The sequence below is a fragment of the Malus sylvestris genome, chromosome 12 (genome assembly GCF_916048215.2).
Source record: "Malus sylvestris chromosome 12, drMalSylv7.2, whole genome shotgun sequence".
In the NCBI taxonomy this organism is placed as follows: Eukaryota; Viridiplantae; Streptophyta; class Magnoliopsida; order Rosales; family Rosaceae; genus Malus; species Malus sylvestris.
The window spans coordinates 31,047,964-31,071,377 of record NC_062271.1 but is presented as its reverse complement, the minus strand read 5'-3'; the positions used below and the strand labels follow the sequence as shown (position 1 = coordinate 31,071,377).

Here is a 23,414-nt window from a genome sequence, read left to right as displayed (position 1 = left end):
ATCTCCTCCTATAAATAACTTCTCCGTCTGAGCAATTCCTTGCACCAAGTCTCCAAGGTCTTCCCAAAATTTCTCCTTCGAACTCGTATCCAACCCTACTTGAGGTGCGTACGCACTAATCACATTGATAAGTTCTTGTCCTATTACAATCTTGATTGCCATGATTCTATCTCCTACCCTCTTGACATCTACAACATCTTGTGTCAAGGTCTTGTCCACGATGATGCCAACACCGTTTCTCGTTCTATTTGTGCCCGAATACCAAAGTTTAAACCCTGAGTTTTCTAGATCCTTTGCCTTACTACCAACCCACTTAGATTCTCAAAACAAAGAGATTCCAAGTTCTTAAATCTCTTTTCTTTCAGTCAACAATAATATAGTTCCTCAATCTGATAACAGTTACACCGTAAAAAAACCAGAAACGATCTTAATTGTTCTTTCAGATGAAGCATATGGATTTTCCAGAGTTCTGAAATCGAAAATGACAATAACATCCCGAATTCATGAGCCAGGATACAGTTTTCGATTTACTATAGCGTATCTGTAACCTGCTCGCACCTGGTAATCCGTTCCAACATTTTGATTCGCTAAAGCTCATCACCGAAACCAGGCTGAGTTCACTAGAGCTTAGATTTGTGGTGCTGCATTTTCAGTTGAATTCACCTCTCCCTCAACAGAAACAATCGCGGCAGTCCCGTTAGCAAAACCATCGTCCCCCGCTGCTTGGACAGTGCCTTCAATTTCTGTCACGTTCTGTGGCATCTCAACTTTTTGATCCTTACATACATCAGGATCATTTACCTTCAGGTTTTCAGATGCAACCACACTGTCGGAAACGTTATCTCCCTCAACAGCAGAAGGCATGTTATCAGGTAAGTTTACATCATCCGCTGGCGTCGCATGAACCTTTTTGGCATCATTGTCCATATCACCTTCTGGGCCTGTTGAAGCCTGTTCTTGCACACCATCCATTTGTTGATTTGTTCCTTCAACATGAGATGCACCACCGGGAACAGCATTTCCAGGCTCGTCTGAAGCAGTTACATGATCAGGATTTTCAGTTGTCTGTTGAACAGTCACATTTGCTGTAGCCTCAGCCAACTCCAGATCAGAATTCCTGGCTGCAATTTCTTGTTTTTCTGCTTCTGCTCTGAGTTCATCCATGCGCTGCTGTCCCCTTTCCACCTCAGCTACAAGATTGCCATACCGCTTCTGTAGTTGCCGCTCAAGCTCCTTTTGATTCTGAACTTCCTCCCAGATATTATTTATCCGGTGTGTTGCCGCTAATCTTTCTTGCTTCTGTAAAGCTTTAAAGCACTCAAGTTCTTTTGCAGCAGTGTCGATCTGCTTAAACGTTTCCTCAATTTTTGGCCAGAGACCCTCTTTAGCCCGCATCTGGACAATAAAAAAAGTGCAAATAGTTAATAATCTATAAATTTGGCCTTAAAAAAATGATGAAATGCAGCAAAGGTAATTGTAGGGTATTCTTCTCTGGGATTGCAACACCCTTTTTTCTCCTATTGCAGTCACTTGTTTATTTCTGGCCTTTGGATTGAGTGAATCAGCGGAGAATTGAAAGGCAGAAATAAAGGGTGGCACAAGGAGAAAAAGGGTGTGCGGATATCATTCTATTCTTTTTAGCAACTTTATATGTCAATGTTTTGGGTTCTGTGCAACATCAGATGGTGATGAATCTTATTCAATGCCAAAGGTTAAATATAAGGAGTCCAATGTCCAGCATCATTTCTTTGAATAATTGTTTAAAGTATGAGGTCTTTCATAGATTAGCAGAGGTTATAATTTTATATTACAAGACTAATGCCTCTGAATCTTGCACAATGCTCAAATTTTTGAAAGTGCTGCAAAATTTCTGTTAATTGACAGTTCTAAAATTTAAGTAATAAAAAGCCCACTTTCAACTCTCAAAGGGAACTAACGATGTAAGCTTAAGTTAGAATAAAAACCCAAGAAATCAGCATAACATGTTCGAAAAAGATGCACCCAAAGCCCTTGCTCTAACAAAAAAAATACGTTTCTATAATCAAAAGATTCAGCAAGCATACCTCATAACCATATGTGCGAACTTTAACCTTGTTCTCAATGCTTGCTGCCTTCTGGATATCATCATCCATCTTCTTCTTCACATTCTCAAACTCACTCTGTAAAGCTGCAAGCTTCTCCATATTTCCAGCAACACTTGATAGACCATAAGCGCCACGAGTAGGGAAGTACATGAGATCGTTCAGGCAAGTTTTGTGTGCTTCAACAAATTCATCTAGGGTTTCGTTTTCATGCCTCATTGCAACACGAAGAATTTCTGCATCTTCCTTTATCAATGAATCAGCCTGCATATAACATGGCGATCATAAAAAACATGGAACTATATAATCATTAGACATGCTCAAAGGTAGTCTGTAAAATCAAAAGACGTCAGGTCAAAATATAAACAGTCAACAAATGAATTGAATTGAATACTAGTCTCACTCTCTCATATAACACATCAGATATTTCTGCACAGGAAGAAAAATATTTTATCATATGTATGCTGATATACATAAATTATTTTTTTTATAAGAATCTATGTCGAAACTTGGGATACATAAACATGAATTATGAATTCATGTATTTTAACAGATCAAAATATATCACCCTACCCACACAGCTGCTTTTAACAGTGCCATTGCTACTCAACAAAACGTAATGCTTAAACACGATAAGATGTTTGCCAACCCAGATACACAAGAACCATTCTCTATCCTATATCAATAGAAAATGAATTGAAGAAACAAAGGCAGTACCACCACGACCAAGCATCTGTGTCCACAATATAAGGGTGGAAACTGGATACATATGAAAACAAGATAAAAATAACCTTAAAAAATCACCACTTAAAGAAAAGGAATAACACATAAGAGGAACTAAAAACATACCTCTTTCAGTTCATCTTCTTCAAAATCTTCTATCACAGGGACAGAAGTAGTAGGTCCATTGGCACTGCGCTTGGAACCTTTCTTTTTCCGTTTGTCTACTTTCTCAGTAAACGGATACTTGGCATTATCGTGCTCTAGTAGGCTAAGAAGTTCTACTTTAACCATTTCATCAGCCTGCTCAATAGGAGTAGGAGGAACAAATGAACTCCTATCTCCATCTGCTTTTATCAAGGAATTTCTGATGAGATCCAATGAGGCAGAAGGAGGTCTAGGGAGCTCCCTCTGCAATACTTTCGATCTCTTCCTAAGTAATGCTTGTTGGCGTGCTTCTTCCTCGGCCCTTTCTCTGGCTAGCCTATCAGACATGTCTTCTTCAATCTTCTCCTCAGGTTCTTCATTATCCTCTGGAACTGGTTGTACGACAATCTGGTACTCATTCTTAGGCTGTGGTAAACTGCCAAAACCAAACTGCAAGTTTCTACGCTGCTCCAGTTTTGCACTATTAGGTGTATCTATTTCTTCATTGATACGAAGCTCATCCCTAATGGGAGTCCCCTTTGGGGTCATGCCAAAAGAATCCCTTGATGGCGTCATGCCAACTCTAGGCGTAAGACCTGTTCTAGGTGTAAGACCACCTCCAGGAGTTGCAGAAGGAGTAAGCATCAGATTTGGCGTTTGAATTTCCTTTTTTCTAGGAGTGACCCCAGAGAAATCTGATGGGTGCAACTCTGGATTATCTCCTCCTAATAATGGTGTCTGTGACTCTCTCATCCTGGCCAAATTTTCTGCTTCCATCATGATAGCATCACCCTTACCAGCAGGTGTTCTTTGAGGCGTTCGTGAAGGTGTCATTCCTAGCCTTGGTGTCTGGGAATAATTTGCAAGAAGAGCTCGAGTTGCACCACTACCTTCAGCGAATTCTTCAACTGCAAGATCATTAGCATAACCCATCTTTGCAATTTCCTCCAATTCATTGTCCGAAATTTGGGGTGCAGGAAGCATTAGTTTTGATCTCTTCCTAACTGTTTCCGGATCATTCATCTTATTGGCTTGCAGTATAGCTGATGGAGCATCCTGCCTTTGAGCAATTTTGTTCTTAGCAATATCTTGCTTTCTTAACTGTGCTTCCACATCAATCCTTCTCTTCCCCTCGAGTTCCTCAATAGTCGTAGGGTAGTTAGGCTGCTCCACTGGTCTATCTTCATCAGCAACATCATAAAAGCCTGGAGGAGGCTTCTTCTCAAAGGGAATTTCCGCATTGTAGTCTATTCCCTTCCTTTTCCTCTTTCGCTGCCTAGTATCAATGCCAGCAGCCTTTAATTCTCTCCTTTTCTGCAGCGAAGCAAGCCTTCTGGCCTCTTCAAGCTGTTTCTCCCTGGCTTTCCTTTTAGCTTTCTTTCCCCTAGTGTTTGCTAACCGAGCTCGTGCCTCTGAAAGCATCTCCTTCTCATCCTCATCCATATCAACAGGATCAGGACGAGCAGGCTTTGACTCGGGATTTGGGTCAATCTCTCCAGGCCGCAGTTTCCGTGGATCATCACCCGGTTCATAATTCTCATCCTTAACACAGGCTGCATCAAGCAACTTCTCATACCGCTCTAGGCACTGTGACGGTGTACGACCAACAATCGGGGCAATGGTCCTCCATTGTGTAGGCATGAGCTTAGCAAGATGCAGAAGCTTCTCATCCTCTTCTCTAGTCCACTCAGTCTGCAAGAATCGGGGGTTAATGAACAGCATTACAAATTTCATAACTTTCTCCCACCTCATTGCAAATCAATTATTTAAGCATCCAAAATGAATGCGAGCATAACCAAACATTATAAACCCTAATCGAAATCGGTTCCCACAATCGACACACAAAACCTAAGAGCTCAAGTAGCAATTTTTCACCATGTAACATTCAAAACAGAACACAAATCACAATAATGCATAAAAATTATCAAAAAAGTAAAGCAAAAGATTACCTTTTTGATGGAGGGGTCGAGCCACTCGTACCATCTCGCCTTACACTGCTTAGCGGATTTGCGAACCAAGAGCGACGAGATTCGAGCCCACTGGTTCTTCCCATACTTCATGACCGCCGCCTTGAGGATCTCATCCTCCGTGTTCTTCCACACGCCTCCTTTGATCATAATCCTCATCTTGCCCTACTTCTTCTTCGATTCAAACCCTAATAAATTGACGATTGGTACCCAAAACCCTAGGGTTTTTCGACTGGGACGCGACGGAGAAGGTAATCGGAAAATCCCTAGGGGGTTTAAGAATCGGCGACTTCTGGATTTGATAACACCCTTGCGCGCGGGCACATCTCTCTATCTCTCCTCTCTCCCCTCTCCCACTGTGATATTTCAGCTCTCTGTAATTTGAGAAGAGCGGATAAAATTTGGAGATCTGAAAAAAAAAAAAAAAAGTTACTAATCGTTTTGGAGGAGGGAAGGGGAATTACAATTAGAAATTAGCGAGTCGGTATGGTTTTAACCCAACCGACCCGACCCAGATATGAAATATGGGTTTGATATTGGACCAGCCCAAACTATTTGATCTTGGGTGCAGTTATTTTGGATTGGGCTGAATGACAGTAGTACCACGTCGAGAATGTTAATCACACTGTTAAACGGTTTATGATTTGATAGTACAAGGGTGAACAAGAAAGCAAACGGATTTGATCATCGTGCAACATTGTAGTATGAAAGAGCTAATAGTATCCCTCAACTATCATGCACAACATGAATTACTATCATTACGTAAAAGTCACAGGTTTTCTTGGCATGGACAGTTCCACATAGGGATCTAGGTGGTCTCAAAATCCTCTAAAGGCCGGAAAAAATACATGTGAAGGTTCCTTGCGAATTAAATGTCTAACATGGAACATTTTTGTGTCCATCAAGTAACTGATAAAATACCTTCTAAGGAATATATTGGCAATATTCGGTAGGGTATGTTAACAACACTCGGTGTTTGGCATTTTTCGACATGCATGAATGCATATGACAATAGAACCACAAAGTGGTCAACAACTTTCCTCATCTGAATTTTTTTGCATGCTACACGCACTGTTAACGTACACAACCTTAAAATTCTAGATCCAACACTGTTTCATAGTCTCTTCTTCATTGTATATTGAAATTCTCATTCATATATTTGTTATAATGCTAACCATATTTAACACAACCTTTATAAAACTGAAACCAAAATTTCGAACTTTTCTGCCACTCTACCTTTGCTATGCATCTCCAGCATGCAGTACTACACTTTGAAGGCTCTCATGCTATTACAAATAGGTCGTATCAGAAATCCATGTCTTCAATATTGGTCACCAACATTTTTCGGGATCGGTATGGCAGCGTTGGAAGAGAAAGGAGGCTGAATTAACCCTGGAAAAGTACTTTTTGACAACAAGTGCTTCTGATGACCATGATTGTCATCCAGTCTAAAAAAGGTTCCTGATGCTTCTTGTATTGGGAAAATTGATGCATGTTAGCTCGGACATTGACGTTCGAGTTTCGTCTTCTTCAAGCGAGAGTTCCAGTAATTCTTTATTTCATTGTATGTCCGGCCGGGCAATCTTGACGCGATGGCGGACCATCTAAAGACAGTACTCAACAACATCGATTAATTCTAGGATGATGATTCAGTCACACTTTCTTTTTTTAATTTTACTATTAAGTCTATTATTAAGAGTAGAGATTGGGTTACAAACTATTACATTAGTTTAGAAAAGGGGAAGTTTTGAACCCGGAATGCATGTGTACAAACCTAACACTCTATATATATATATATACTAAGACGATTAAGTCAATTAAGTATATATACTATGAAATGAATTTTATACAAACCCATTTTCAGGGACCAAATTGATTGTTTTTCTATTTTTCATTTTGATTGGAATGTTCAATTTCAGGGGCAATCTTGATAAAAAAAAACCCACTAATAATATTACGTCATGTATAAAACTCATCTCTCTCGAGTTTATACATCTACTATCCATGCATGACGTATATATCGATTGAGTGATGCCATACTATCTAGTATCTAGTCATGATCAATTGATCATCATATATTTTATATTTTAAGGAAATAGTTTCGAATAAATCAAAGAAAAATTAAGGGATAATATTAAATAGAAGGATAAGAAGATGTTCATTGATGTCAACTTTGTACAGCTGATGGTATTCCAAGTGAAGTGAAAAGTCTTAGGTTCGAATCTTGTAGATGACGAATTCAATATCAAATTAAGTTGTCTATTGTGTGGCTTAGCTGAACTCATGCTCCCCTTAGTATGTAAAAATATCGATGTATTAAAAAAAAACAAATGAACAAACAAACATTTTTTTTTTGGAACTTTAATGAAAAGCTCTCGGTATTGTTTACTTTAACGAAAAACCACATTTTTACACTAAAAAGTCAATCCTGGTACCATTCACTTTACCCTTTATTTTTTCCTTATCGTTAAAACTCAAAGTTTTCAAACCATTTTCATTAATTTTCCTTCTTTTTTTGGCCAAGAAACAAACAATAATTGACTGCTTAATTATTATGAGATGTCATTTATCAATGGATTTTCCCCCAAAGGAATAACAAATTAATAAAAAAGAAAAAACTTAAACTTATTTGGGGAATTCCTCTAATTTAGTTGTTGAGTGTACTTTTGCTCACGGTACATTTGGTGTAATAATTGGTTGAATTTTTTTTTTTATTTCAAGTTTCCTTTAAACTGTATACACTTGTATACTGGGTTATATTCCTGACACACTAGAAAGTCTCTCGTCAAATGGTGTTAATGTTCACCACTCTATTATTAAAGACGAGTTTATATTTCGAGATTTGTATATTGGCTAAACACAAATCTCTAAATTTAAACAAATCTAACAGTGAGTGAGAAAACTCATATTCCCCATTGTTTATAATAATCAGAAGTTGAACTATATACTAGCTCACTTATAAGAATATTTATATATGTAACAATGGAAACGGAATACATATTCACAGTACCACAGTAACCACTTACCTGAAGAAGGCTTCTCGCTAGGGTTACGATTCTTCTGCTGCTCTTCTCTCTGTATGCAATAGCTCAGTGAATGGGGCCTGAGTTTCTGTGTTCTTGCGTGTGTAGAGAGAGTGCAGGGACCCTTGATGGTGATCAAGAAGGACACTTCCCATTGTGTGATCCTTATCAACTTAAGCCTTATCACAGAGAACATCCATCATTCATATCCATAAGAAGTATTCGAGTATTATCGTCACTATTTTTGCTAGTAACCCTAATTATACAAACTCCTTAATTATCATCTAACAAACATAGTCAATTCCAATCTCTAATAATTTCACGTCTTTAACAAGATCTAAACAAGTGTATAGCTCTCTATAGAACTTACATCATCACTTACTCAAGCAACTGAAATATGATAGGGAATTGTTAATCATGTAAAAGAAGCATACTGTGCTTACATTAGAATCTAAATAATTGATCTAGCTAAATCATTCAGTCAGGTAACGTCAAGCATTTTTGAAAAATCAAAGTAATGAAACCGAGGATTAGTGATTAACATAAAATAATGACATGTTTAACGTGATGCATGACGACATCCAGCATGCTTAAATTGCTCACCAAAAGAGAAAACGCTGGATACTTTTCCTATTTCCCTTTGGTTCAAATGAAAAGGATAATTGTCGTGGTTCTCTTTTTTCCTTTAAAAAAAAAAAAAAGAGATCAATTTGTGACTTTGCAGGGCGTACTAATACTTACCACATCACCAGGCCGCTTGCCTGAATGTTGAGTTTATCTCCACAGCAGTACATCCTAAAGTAGTTATCTTTAAATTTAAGGAAAACTAATGAAAATGATTTGAAAATTTTAAGTTTTAACGATAAGGACAAAATAAAGGTAAAGTGAATAGTACCAGAATTGACTTTTTAGTGTAAAAATATGATTTTTTCTTAAAATGAACAGTACCGGAAGCTTTTCGTTAAAGTTTCCTTAAATTTAAGCATGAAGTTAGCTTTTGCACTACTTAATTAATTAACTTTAAGCATAATATCTTAAAAGTTTTGGTCCTTATATTTTCCCCTAAACATATCTCCATTGTGTTGCTCTACATCTTTAAAGATGCACTTAACTTTTATTCAGTGAATTGTTAAAAATATAGCAATAACTTTAGGTTATAAAAATTAGGAGCAATAAGAGAAAATAAAACAAGGGAGATTATATTCACACACCTTAAGTTACTTTCTTCACATTTTTTTAATATTTTAATATTTTTCTATCAAGTGTTAGTGGTGAGTGGAAAATATTAAAAAATTAAAAAAATGTAAGAAAAATAATTTGAAATGTGTGAATATAATTTCACTCAAACAAAAGAAGATTAGGGTTTTGGAAAAGTTGACAATGACATAGTGGAGGCTTCTCCAATAATTATAAAGTGCATGTTACCCAGTCCCCCCACTTTTGATACCTTTCGATAGCTTATTAATTAACGTCACTTCACTCATTGTCACAAGAAGAATTAAATGGATAAAATTTCACAAATTTAAGCATTAAGTATGAAGCGTATTTAGTGTTTTAAAACAAGTGATATTTTATAACTATCACAAATATGGTTAAGTGGTTGGAAAGAATTTTAGGTCTGTATTCCACGACACATTTTGGGGTTTGACTCTTGGTCCTAGTGAATCACACATGGTAATCAGTAAGAGACTGAAATGTCTCTATAAATCCTTCCAGCTCTCAAAAAGGTGGTCTGCAGTGATGAAGCCACCAACTAATCAATTTTTTTTTAAAGAAAAACAAGCTATATTTTATATGAAAGGTATAAAATCATTTCCAACTCTCAAAATGTGGTCTGCCGTGATGAAGCTACCAAGTAATCAAATTTTTTTTTAAAGAAAAACAAGCTATATTTTATATGAAAGGTATAAAATCATTTCCATCTCTCAAAAATGTGGTTTGCTGTGATAAAACTACCAACTAATCAATTTTTTTTTAAAGAAAAGCAAGCTATATTTTATAGGGAACTTTAACGAAAAACTCCCAGTACTGTTCACTTTAACGAAAAACCACATTTTTACACTAAAAAGTCAATCATGATACTATTCACTTTACCCTTTATTTTGTCCTTATCGTTAAAACTCAAAGTTTTCAAATCATTTTCATTAGTTTTCCTTATTTTATATGAAGGGTATAAAATCATTTCTCTTGTTGTTATAATCAAACGGATAAAATGTCACAGTTTTATGCATTAAGTACTGATGCGTATTTTTGTGTTTTGATACAATCAATGTTTTGTATTAAGTTTATCTAAATTACAAAAAGAAAATTCAAACTTCATTGCCGCAGAAGAAACGCACTGCTATAGCAAACTCAACTAGACATATACCTGCAAGCGTATTTGGTGTTACATGAACATAATACATCGACGATCAAGACTAAATAGTTTGTTAATTAATAGACAGAAAAATATATGAATGAACATTATCCTTATCTTTAAGACACCTATGAAAAATGGTCGGACCACGGCAGCCTCCACCTTCATGGAGAAAGTGACATCCGATCATCATCCAGTTCCATGCTTTGAGTGAGTAAAATGCATGCAATGCTGGACCAATTGCTATTGTTTGTTTTTTCATACGATCGACACATGATGATGGTGACATTGCAAAGAGTACGGAATAGCTTCCTCCACTTTGTTCTTTTTAGTTTCTTTTTCATTTTTGTCTTGAGTTACCTTTTTCTACAGTTTCAGTTTCATCAAAAGGTGGAGAGGATGAGGAAGTGATAGCAGACAAGATGGTGCTCTCTTGTTCTTGTTTTGTTTATGCCAAATTGGCAGAAAAGTGCTACAGCTACTTAATGCTACTGTGGAGCCCAAAGTACACTTGGGAAGAAGGCATTTCGTGTAGGTATTATCGTGTGTAAGTTTCTGCATGACTAGGACTTTTGAGACTGATACTCTGTAAGAAGAATACTAAGGGACTCCAGCAAAAGTTAGACTCTTCATATAAATTTTTCACTTCATGTTTAAACGTCAATTTATGTGGCTTTGGTGGTTGGAACGATCCTCACATATCTTTAGTACTTGGGGTTAACCTTTTTTAAGCCCCTTTGGCCTTGAGCTTCTCAATCTCTCTTGAGCTTTTTGCGGCTTCTTTTCCGACTTGCGCCATTATGTGAGCCTAAAGGTGCCCAACATAAACACCTTTGCTTTTTTAGTTTCTTGTTACATTTGAGATTCGTATTTTGTAGTTTCAAATATTTTGTTTTGAAGTATTCTACTATTCAGATAATGTACTTCATATGTATTGAACACTCTTTTAGCCCAAATGAATGACCCCATTTATTTAAAATTGTTCACATAATTAATTTGTAAATATCATCTATCGTTAGTGTAGTACTCGTGTAAAGGACCATAACTCAATTAAATCCAAATCCAATAATTAAGGGTCTGTTTGGTATCATATTTGAAATTTTTTATCATTTCTCAAAACATTTCTTAAAAACATTTCTTGAAAACAATTTTCTTTAAGACTCAAAAACTTGATTGGTTTGTAATTTAAAAATTTTAAATCTTAAGACTTAAACTAAACAAAGAGATCTAAAGAGAGGGGGTTGCTTGAGAGGGAGAAAGAGGAGAGATGAGGAAATAAAGTAAGAAATGATTGAAGAAAAGAAAAAGAAGAGAGAGGATCAGACGAGATAGAGAGGAATATGAGTGAGAGAAATAACTGAGAGAATGAAGAGAGCAGATTGGAGGAGAGACAAAAAGGTAAAAAAAAAATGAGAGGAGAAAGAAGAAAAGAGCGATAGATTTGGAGTGAGAGGTGAGGAGAGAGAGAAAAGAAATGAGTGAGTTTAAGTTTAAAAACTTTAAAAACTCACTTCTTATGTTTTTAGATAATAGATTATATTTTTTAGTTAGTCTTGAGTTCAGTTTTTAAAAATAGTCATACCAAATAAGTTTTTAAGGCCTAAAATTTGAAAATTGTTTTTGAGTTTAAAAAATTGGATTCAAGTAGAGTATTAAACCAACCTCTAAACTTTTCTTGAGAAAAAAAAAGGAAATCTCAATTACATGAAAGCAGTTTAACGGATTACAATTGGATTTGGGTATGATCTTCGATAAATCTTATAATTTTCATTTTTCTAAAAGAGAAAATTGACAACCAAATGAGTCATACCCCAACTCCAAAATAAAACAAGAGGGTTTCAAATAAAAACAAACTCAACAAACTTGTTTATTTCATACCGATGTAATTATTATTTTTATACAATTAAACCGTACTTATTAACCATAATATTTTTCCGTTTCAATAAACAATTCATAATCGCTCACACCTCAACACTAAAAAAAATACAGTAAAAGAAGAGATTTTTCAGTGTACCTGTTACACCAACTGACATAACACAAATAGTTGGATATAAAATATAAAAAAAAATTAATCATTTTTATTATGACTCTTAATGTACTGGATCGGGCTCCGGCACTGAAAATACTTGTTAATGGTTACTAAACTTGTTCTAAAAATAATAAAATTCGTTTTGGTTTAAGGAATATCCTCCCTTTTTAATTATTTCTTGAAGGTTCTTCTGGAACCAAAACCAATTTTCCCAAATTGGGCTTTTTTCCATTTCCGCACACTGAAACCTAAGCAAAAACAAACAGGGGTATTAACGTCATGTGACATAACGTGTACCGTACATCGCAGCCGTCCAATTTCCACTGGGAACATCAGTAAATTTACACCTTTACCCCACCAAACCGAATATTCTTCGGAGTATTCCATTTTTCTTCCTCCTATAAATCTTCAGAACCCCAAAGAACCTGCAACAACAAAAAAAAGCCCAAAACTTCACCACCCAAACACGGCCTTAATCGAAAAATCCCCCCAAATGTACGACACATTGAAGAACTCCTACCAGCTCTTCGAAGAAATCGGCCGCGGCCGGTTCGGCACGATCGTACGAGCCTTCTCGCCGGATTCGGCCGAGTTCGTCGCATGCAAGATCATCGACAAATCGGTCCTTACCGACGAAACCGACCGCGCGTGCCTCGAGAAGGAGCCCAAGATAATGACCCTTTTGTCTCCGCACCCCAACGTTCTCAAGCTCTTTAACGTCTTCGAGACCGAGGACTCGCTCGCGATGGTGCTCGAGCTCTGCGAGCAGGAAACGCTCTACGACCGGGTCGTGAAGCGCACGCTCTCGGAGCCCGAGGCCGCCGCGATCATGAAGCAGCTGCTCGAGGCCGTATCGCATTGCCACCGCCTCGGCGTGGTTCATAGGGATTTGAAGCCGGAGAATGTTCTGTTTGATTCGAAGAACAATTTGAAGCTCGCGGATTTCGGGTCGGCGGAGTGGGCCGGCGACGGCGGGGTCATGGAGGGCGTGGTCGGGACGCCGTACTACGTTGCGCCGGAGGTGCTGATGGGCAGGGAGTATGATGAAAAGATCGATGTTTGGAGCGCCGGCGTGATGATGTACATAATGCTCGGCGGGATTCCGCCGTTTTGCGGCGAGTCGGCGACGGAGATCTTCCAGGCGGTTTTGCGAGGGAATTTGAGATTTCCGCCGAAGGTCTTCCGATCCGTATCGCCGGCGGCGAAGGATCTGTTGAGGAAGATGATTTCCAGAGACGTTTCCCGAAGACTTTCTGCTGACCAGGCACTTAGTAAGTTTCTTACTTTCTTCTAATTTTCTAATTTATTTGGTTGAATTTAATCCAAAATTCCATCTTGTGATTTGGGTTTTTGTTAATTCATTTTTTTTTTAAATCTAAGATTTTTTGTTAAATTTTAAATTTTGTATATTTTCACCTGTCAATAACTTGAAACTTGATTTTGAATTTTCTCTTTTGGTTTGATAGCAGCGATATTCTACTTTAAACTAATTGGAGCCGCGAAAACTAAAATTCGAGCTATAATTACTTATAAAGTCTATTTCTTTGTGAAAAATTTCAGGGCACCCATGGATCTTAAGTGGTGGAGAAGCAAATCCAATTGACTAAAATCTGACTTTTGGGTCAGTCATGTCAATGAACCAAATCCAAGTACATAGATCCCAAATCCATCCAATCTATGTGAATACGAAGCAATCCCACTTTCCTCTCTAAAAAAAACAGAAAATCCTGCCGTCAATGGATCCAGGAAACCCCTCTTCCTCTCAAGAGCTCTTTTAGCTAGGAAGCAGAAGTAGAAGGAGAAAGACTTGCATGGAACGACGTTACAGTAGAAGATGAGATGGATCAATCAGTTTTTCATGAAACGAGTTCACCGTCAAGCGAAGATGATCAATTCCAATCAATCTTTCATGGAACGAGTTCACTGTCAAGAGTACGATGATCAGTCAGCCTGGAGATGTGGAGAGAGAATCTTGAGAATGTAGATAGAAAATGGGGTTTATGGGGATCCTTTGTCTTTCCCCGCCTTCTCTTGTTATTTTATTTTTTTTTTCGGTCAGACAGAGATTCGGAAGTGAGAAAGCAAACTACTCCCATAGCTTATGTGCTACTTTTTAAGTTAAAATCGATGTTTTGTGTACCAAAAACGTTGTACGAATCCGCGGAATGTGAGTGTTCAACTCGGAATATGAGGAATAAGTTCGTGTTGTGTCTACGAAATGTGAGTGTTCAACTCGGAATCTGAGTTTTCTTTTTCTTTTCTAGTGGTGGATTTAATTTTGTGTTGTGTTTGCGAGTGCACCGCCGTATACGGCCGGCCGGATGTAAGAAATTTTTTTATGAGTTCTGATAAACCCACTCCGTTGTCTTATCTTTCTACTCCACTAGTTTATAAAGTTTTTACTACCATTTTTACCCATTTGTAAAATTACATCAAAGGACCTGGAAAAATCTCCCTACCCACGCTTGCATCACAGAGGAGGCCTACGCCGTCATGGTTCTTCCCCGGTGACATCTGATCTCAGGGCGGCGTCGCCTGAATGTCCAACCCCCAGAGAGGGAAAGAGAGAGAGATCGCAAACCACCACCACCACCGTCAAACCCATACGCTCTCGATCACCAACCCCAACACCTCGTTAGTTCCCTTCGTCAATCTCAAACTGCTCCAAGAAAATTAAGTTCTCAGACCCACCATCTGCCTCCACAATATTGACGACGGCGGCTGATGGTCTAGTTATTCCAGTTGAGTCTCGCGCGCAGCGGCCGCGTCTCGAGATCGTTCCATGGTTGTTTATTGTTTCGTTCATATTTGTCATAAAGTTGGTATTAGGGGTTCGATAAACCTATCATCATTCGATCTGCATGTTGTAGATGTAGATGGAATTTCGAGGAGAGGACCTCTCATGTCCAACGGCGACTGCACAGCCCAACGTCAACTAGCTTCAAATCGAGGCCGTTCGACTGGTGATGCAGTTGGGGTGAAAAAAAAAAAGGACTTAGATATTTGAGGTTATTTTAGGAATAATTGGGGTGGATGAATAGGATTTTAGTTTTTTAATTTTGTATGATGGGTGAGATTATAATGTGGGGCGTAGAAATAAGACAATGAGGTGGATCAAGTAGCACTGTTTTTCTATATAGTATGTGCCCTTAAAATTTAAATATCCATGTGCAAGTGTACTATATTTTGTGCAGGCATATTATAGCATATGCTTTAAATCAAGGATAATCAACGCTCCCATTAAATCACATGAAAAGTTGAAATGGGTACACAGTTGGAAGTTCATATGCAAATTATGCCACAAAAATTGAAATATACCTAATAGGGGACCCATAATCAACGGATGTTTTGACTTTTTAATGATACTTGGGATGCATGTTAGGCAGGTGATTTAGCTAGATCAGTGTGCCCACTCTTTTACTATGTTTGTTTGCACCTAAGTTTTCTTAGTCGTGTTAGTATACGTTTATTTGGACCTATGATTTCTATTTAGTGACTGATTAGAGCAACTTTTACATTAGGTGGGATTGCGGAGTGAAACTAAAGTACCTACGCATATTTTGTTGAGAGTTGTTGAAATGGCGTGATTAGATATCTTTTCGCGATTATTCCCTTATCAAAATGCATATCAAAAGAAACTTCTAAGACACAAATACATTGTCGTTATGACACTAAGGAGGATTACGTAAAGTCTGGTGAGACCAAAGTATACAAGCTTGTTTGGCGTGAGCTACAGTTGAAATGACATGGTCAGACATATTTACGCAACGATTCCCTTGTTAGAAATGCATATCAAAAGAAAATTTTGCATTACACATTACACTGCCATCATGACACTAAGTAGGATTACGTAAAATCGAGGGACAAGGATTGTCTGCCCTCCCACTTCTGGTGCCCTCCCACTTCTGGTGCCCTCCCGTGCCCTCCTGTTTGTGTGGTTACAGTTAAACCACGTCAACATTTTATATTACTATTCATTTTTGTTTTATTATCTCTATAAAAAATAATTTAAAATGTTGACGTAACTTAATCGTAATCACACAAAACAGAAGGACACGGGAGGGTACCAAAAATGAAAAGGCAGACAATCCTTGTCCAAAATCGAGTGAAACCAAAGTATACAAACATGTCAAGTATGAGAAGTGTTGTTGAAATAGCATGGTCAGACATTTTTACGCCTCATCGATGAATATGATGCCGTTGTCATGACGTTTCATCGATGTTCTCACGGGGGCAGGCTGCAAATTTCAGAAATGTCATTACGGAATCTAGCAAAAGGGATGAATATGACGCCAGTATCCAAGTGTCCATATTAGAAGGAACCAGCTCAAGTGAGCTGTCCAACGTATATTGAATCCACCCACCATTTAGGCTCCCTGCAGTCTACAACTCTACATCTGGAGGAGGACCAAATTACAATGTAATCTTTTTTTTATGGTCAGAACCAAATTTTTTTATAAACAAGACAAAGATTAAACGATTAATTATCCAAATCCCAACAACACTCTCCGTAGACGAACCTTGGTTGCTGTGGCACAACCACAATAATGTTGAAATTGGAGGAACGGGATCCCCTCTTGAGCATGGGGATCAAAGCCTGCTAAACAACTCATCTGGATCTTTGAAATTTAATTCAACGACTGCAATTATTATAATTTTAGAGAAGTCCTCTATTTGTAACCGTTTGATCAAATTTCAAGACTCTGGATGAGTTGCTCAGCAGGCTCTGGTCCCTATGCTCAGGAGAGGATCCAGTTCAGAAATTGGAGCCGCGTAATTCTTTAACTACTTAATTAATTGTTTAATTAGAAAGAGGAATCTCTCTGGATTCTAGCCGTTCATTGTACATTATACAACTAGTTTTCGTCAAATACTATTTATGTTTAATTTTAAATAAAATAAATAAATAATTTATGACCGTAATAATGGTTAAGATGTGGAATCCGAATGGAATCCAATTCCGTTTAATTAATTAATCAAATAGGTGTGTAGGGGTTTAGGTATATTATAGTTGGAATCACGAGGAGGACACTTGGCAAGTATGATCAGATCAGTCACCCATCATATCAGTTTAATCTGGTCTTCTCGATCAGTGTGCAGTCAACTGCACTGCGCACAGCCCCTCTCCCATGTGGTTGGACTTCGGATGCACACCATAAACTACTGTGTGCATCTGTGTGTGATATGATAAGTTCACGTGGATATATCTCCTTATCCGAGTTTCTGTGCGCTTCCGTAATTGCTTCGTACCACCTTCTGTTTTTTCTCTCCTTTTCCTTCTAAACCAAAGAGTGAGTTTTGGGGCTCCTTTTGCGGGGATTCAATTGAACTTGCCTCAAGTGATATGCCGGATTCAAAGAGTTGAGGAATAGAATAAGAGGAGGGATTTCTCACCTTCATTTCATTCGGTATAGATAATATCATTTATTAAATTTTTTTTTAACAAATTAATAATTTAAAAAGACAGATATTCGTATTGACAAGCGAGAGAGTCAATTGTCTTGTTTTACCTCGCCTTTTCTAGCCTATTCTTTTTGCTTTTTTTACCTAGCTCTTGTCTTCTGACTTTTTGTCTTTCTATATGTTAGGGATACCACATTTTTTTAACAAATATATATATTAAGGAGGGAGAGGGGTGGACTTAGTTTCATAATGAGCTAGCAATAATGTGGTTTAAATTTATCTTTGACGATACTCGAACCTAAGACTTCTCACCTACAAGTGAAAAAAGAATATAACTATGTCATAGTACTAAGTGGCTGGAATACCACATTTGTAGACCATATTTTAACTACCTCTTTAATATACGTAGAGTCAACTATATAAATAGGTATTATATCTATTAAAGAGATGATTTATATGTGATTTACAAAATGTGATATCATTAGTATTTTTTTTTACCATGATATGTTGTATGGTATGGACTAAAGTAACAGAGAGTTGAATATGTGTTTAATGATTTAGTGATCAAGGATTCAATGACCAATGTTCAGGTGTATACTATATTTTAGTGCATTTATTAAAATAACTCGTAATAAAATATGATTTGCAAAACGATGAATGATTTAGGTGACAAGCGGTGTACTGAGTACTACAAATTGGGTGATATTGTTGAATACATTTTTAATACAATGAGCCTCACAAAAAATATCGAATTTTTGCCCTGAAAATGGGATTTTTTAATACAAGATGAAAAATGGGATTAACTATAACAAAATCTCAAATTTCTTTGAAATGAATGTCAAAATCGAGCAAGGAATTAATGAAAAGAAAAAGAGGTCAACAAATTTGCAATATATTCCTAAATATATCTCCTCAAAAATAATTTTGAGACATGTGCAATTAGGTATAAACCCACGCATATAATTTGTTTCTTTATATAAAAGCAAATGTATGTGACTAAAGTGGGTGGCAAATTGGCAGTGTGGAGTAGGTATCTAATTGAAAGACACATTGCCCTACCTACGCTCAAGAAAGTTTGGAGTGATGCTGCCAAATGGGGCATCATACTCATAGAAACTAGATTAATGTGGGACTCAAATACGAGAAGGACTTACGTAAAACAAGTTTATTTTCACGTGATGTTTTGTGTTCGATAATACATTGTCACGTGTAAGTTTCTTTCCACATAGTAATGTATTATTGAATTAACACACCACATGATGGTGATTCCGTTCTATACAAGTTATTCTCTTCAAATACAACGACTTTATTTTCTACGAAATAAATTGTGGCACATGACAACTTCATCTAACACTTATAACGTGATTACAACACGTATTACGTGGTTATAAAACTTTTTACATAACTACATTTTGTATCGCTCATTACGTGATTGTCATGATCATGCAAAAACAAAGATTAGCGACTGACATCGTAGCTTCTCTCCTAAGTTAGTAAAACCATATGGTCTCTTGCTCCATTAATTTGTGTGGAATTCAAGAAACGTTGGCCATCCAATTCCATTTGTTTGTGGGAGGAAAACACAAATTTGGTCATCCCTTACGTATGAACTGTTCTTGTTGCGTGGGCCACCAACAATGTTTGTCATCACTGACGTGTGCATGTACGTTATAAATCAAAACTTTTTATTCTGTTTTAATTTAAAATAAATAATCGTTTTCGTGTTCATTGATCACACATGTAAGTTCGAGTTTAATTCTGTAACATCGCCCCCAAAACCCTCCCAAATAATGGAATGATATAATACAGCTGCAGAAAAATAAAAGTCAAATTACGGACAAACTAATGAACGTTAATTTATCAAATGCATTATCTCTCTTCTTTTTTCATTCTTTTTTTTTTTTGGGATAAAAATTTGATTTTTGCTATTGAATTTATAGTCAAACTGCTATAATTTGACTCAGAACCTTATTAAGAAGTCGTGCTTAACTTTCACGTAGAGAAGATGTATTGTCTCCATCGTTAGCGAGATCAAAACCTTCCAAGAGGAGAAAGTTTTTATTAGTATCGAAAACACAAATTATGTTATGTTCATTTTACGTGTTATGAAGAGATCATCTAATATATAAAATAAATAAAAGGCGCATATATGACTGCGTTTATAAAATAAATAAAAGACAAGATGTAGATAGATAATTAAGCTGCACGTGTTTGTACTGCTTATATAATCTGAATATTAGTCTACAAGGGGCCAAGGTGAGTTGAAGTTTTCTCTACATGAAATTGGACCTGGTTTCGAACATACAGAATCATTTTTATAACGATTTATCATGGTCCATGCCTTATACTTATTTATTTTAGCGAACTTTAACGAAAAGCTTCCGGTACTATTTACTTTAACGAAAAACTATATTTTTATAATAAAAAGTCAATCATGGTATTATTCACTTTACCGTTTATTTTGTTTTTATCGTTAAAATTCAAAATTTTCAAGACTTTTTCAGTAATTTTCCTTTTATTTTATGTATTTTAACGATTTGAACTGTCTATTTTTTAGACCATTATTTAAAGTTCATATTTGCTAAAATTAAACAAATCCAAAATCATTAAGACATTTATTTGTAGTGAATAAAATGAACGAATACGATTCTACAAAGAAACCCAAAATAACCCTTAATCTAACAATCATATGGTTTCAGATTTGAATAATTTAGTACATGATATTTGAGGAAACGCGTAAAAGATAAACAGTTCGGATTATTGAAAGATATTAAAAAGTGAGCCCCACAAATATATTTGAAAGAAATTGTACAAAAAAGTAGTGTCGCGGATCATTCCTTTATAAATACTATTATATCTCTGAAATCATGTGAAGCTCAAAGTTGGTTTTTGAGTTCATTATATAATATGAAAAAATCATATGATATAATGCAGCATGTGCTTTGGTTCATGCTTTCTCTGACTACTGATTTGGCATGGTTCTTTCTGCAATTATCTTTTGAATAAAATGCGCATGCATCATGCATGTGCTTTAATTACTTTGCATACATTTCAAGTTGCATTCACAGACCATACAAAACAACAAGCATGAAGAAGTCTGAAGACTATTCGACAAAAAAAAAAAAAATGGTCTCATGACTAGATACAAGCAATATTAGTATTTCTAGTTTCGCTTTTACCAAAAAAAGAAAAAGGAATTTCTAATTTCGATACAAATTTTGATCAAATTTAAAAAAAAGAAAGAATGAAATTTGGAATACATAAATTTTTTTCCAATTTCTGATTCAAATTATCCCGAAATCTTCCAAACATATTCCGACATAAAATTTTTTTTATATATTCCAACTTTTTTTTTTATATAGTTATTCATCAAAATTTTGATTTTGTAATTAATTTTTGTACTTTTATCATGTTCATGATTAATTTCGAACACATTTTACTTATAAACCCTTATATTTAATCATTCACTTATAATATTTTTTTCGGAAATCACCATATATTATACATTATGTTTCTAAAATTTCGAGACAATTCCAATGAATATTTAAAAATTCTTAATTTGAAAATTTCAAATCTGATATAAAAATTTTGAAAAAAAAATAAAATAAAGGAAGAACCAACTAAACAAAATTTCCCAAAAACCATAGGAACAGCAAGGAAAGGATTGCAGAAGAAGAACGAAAAAACGAAAGCATAATTTATGGTTTAGGGTTACACGTGGCAGCACGTGATGGCTAATTGGGTGAGCCGACCAATGATCTGTAGACTGGCGGATCAATACGACTTGCAGATCAATACGTCTGCCGGTGGTGCAGATTTAAGTCCGAGATTAACGTTGAAAGTCACTGATCTGTCCTTATCAGGTGGTAGAGTCAGAAGTCACCAGACCTCAGGACCACTTGTAGTTATTTTTTGGACTAAATCTTTACACCAGTGATTTAAATAATCGTGATCTTTTCTCTCTGTTGTCGATTAATTTTGAAAAATATACCGACGATATAAATTCAGAGTTCTCCCTATAAATTCTGAACCCTAATCTTCACACAGTGTCGTTATTACATGGTCATCGAGGACCACCTGTACAACTTGGTCATCGTTTTGTAGTGTTATGTGTTTGCATTTGTATCGCATTAGTACTCTTTTTATAGTGACTGCAAGTATGACAAACCCAATTTGTGTTTCTAAAACATCACAACCCAATTTTCATGCTTTGTGTCCCATGCACACAATAATTGAGACCTCATATATTATTTAAGGTCTATATGTAAACCCACCTAACATTTTAGAAGGTTCTCTTCAGATGACTCAAACAAATAAACGTGTGTGCAATTTGTCTTATAATCTTATAGTTTTCTACATGCCACCAACTGGCGTGACTGAAGCCAGAGCTCTCTTTTAGAAGATTTTTTTTTTCCGCTTGCGTTGTATGAAACATGTTGCTCATTTGCTACAACATGTGAGTAGAAAATGACCTGAACGCAAAAAACATGTTTTCATCAAGGTTTTAAAAGTCGCTAGGCACTAGTCGGACGGCGGGCTAGGGCCTAACGCCTAGGCGAATTTAAGTAAATCTATCATATTTTGTGTAAATAAGTGTCTTCTTATACTTGAAAGATATATAACTTCATCATAAACTACAAAATAGAATGCATATATATTATGAAGTATTAGAACATAATGAAAACATGTGAAATAATGATATAATGTGTGTTCATTTAAGTATGCAACAAATCTCTTACAATTTATTAGGAAAAAACAAAATGCAGAATGAAAGTTATCTATTTTCTATCTAAGTGAGTTGAGACCTAAGCGGGCTAGGCGGGTGCCTAGGCGGTCTAGGTGGTGCCTCAGCAAGTCTAGATGCCATTTCTTAAGTTTCAAACGCCTAGGCATTAATCGGGGTAGTGGCTAGCCGCCTAGCGCCTAGACAGGGCCTAGGCGGCGCTAGACGGGAATTTTTAGAACAGTGGTTTTCATGCAACGCGTTCATGAAAGTTTTTCTTTCTTTTGGAGTTAGATTATCTGTTTGTCTTAGTTAAAACAGTGTTTATCCTGTTGGTGAGAGATGAATGGATCCTAGTGTCCCTATATCCTTCTCCACACGACGTCCACTTTGAAGGCCCCTCGCAGCACCGGCACCGGCAGATTTGATGGGCTTCTCACTCTTTGCTATTACATGCTTTTTGCATAATATTTTATAAAATTAGTATGAAAATTAACGTTAAATTTTGAGGTTTCAAAAAGTCCATGAAGACCCACTTTTGAGAGTTTCCTTAGCATTTCTCATAAATTTAAATGATGGAAATAGACATAAGCCTTTGAACACCTAATCTTCAGCATTTCTCATCAATTTAAATGATGGAAATAAACATAATTTGAACACCTAATCTTCTCTACTATTTTGCTGGAGTAAATATTTTAAGAAAAAATGATTTCCGCACATCATTCTCCTTCTAAACAACAACCAAGCCTTATAAACTTATCCCACTAAATAAAGTCGGCTGATCATTCTCCTTTGAACACCTATATTAATTTATATGAATTGATTCTCATTTGATTTATTTTCGACATAAACATTTTGTAAAAAGAGAGAAAACAAGCGTGCAAAAACATCTTCGCTACTTTTAATCACTAGAGCTATAAGTCCCAAAGCGTACCAAGAAAAAGTAAAGGATGAAAAATAGTAAG

At 36.3% G+C, this 23,414-nt stretch overlaps 2 protein-coding genes across 2 annotated transcripts; one reads left to right on the top strand and one right to left on the bottom strand.

The window, feature by feature from the left end:
- Positions 1-342: 342 nt before the first annotated feature.
- Positions 343-5,342, bottom strand: LOC126592920 (cell division cycle 5-like protein). Its single transcript, XM_050258726.1, has 4 exons — positions 4,898-5,342; positions 2,931-4,640; positions 2,064-2,345; positions 343-1,395 (listed from the first exon to the last, which is right to left on the bottom strand). Exons 1-4 carry the CDS (start codon positions 5,072-5,074, stop codon positions 628-630), a joined length of 2,937 nt encoding a protein of 978 aa, XP_050114683.1. The 5' UTR covers positions 5,075-5,342; the 3' UTR covers positions 343-627.
- Positions 5,343-12,742: 7,400 nt separating this feature from the next.
- Positions 12,743-14,542, top strand: LOC126593572 (phosphoenolpyruvate carboxylase kinase 2-like). Its single transcript, XM_050259673.1, has 2 exons — positions 12,743-13,594; positions 13,884-14,542. The coding sequence occupies exons 1-2, from the start codon at positions 12,817-12,819 to the stop codon at positions 13,928-13,930; spliced, it is 825 nt and encodes a 274-aa protein (XP_050115630.1). The 5' UTR covers positions 12,743-12,816; the 3' UTR covers positions 13,931-14,542.
- Positions 14,543-23,414: the final 8,872 nt, after the last annotated feature.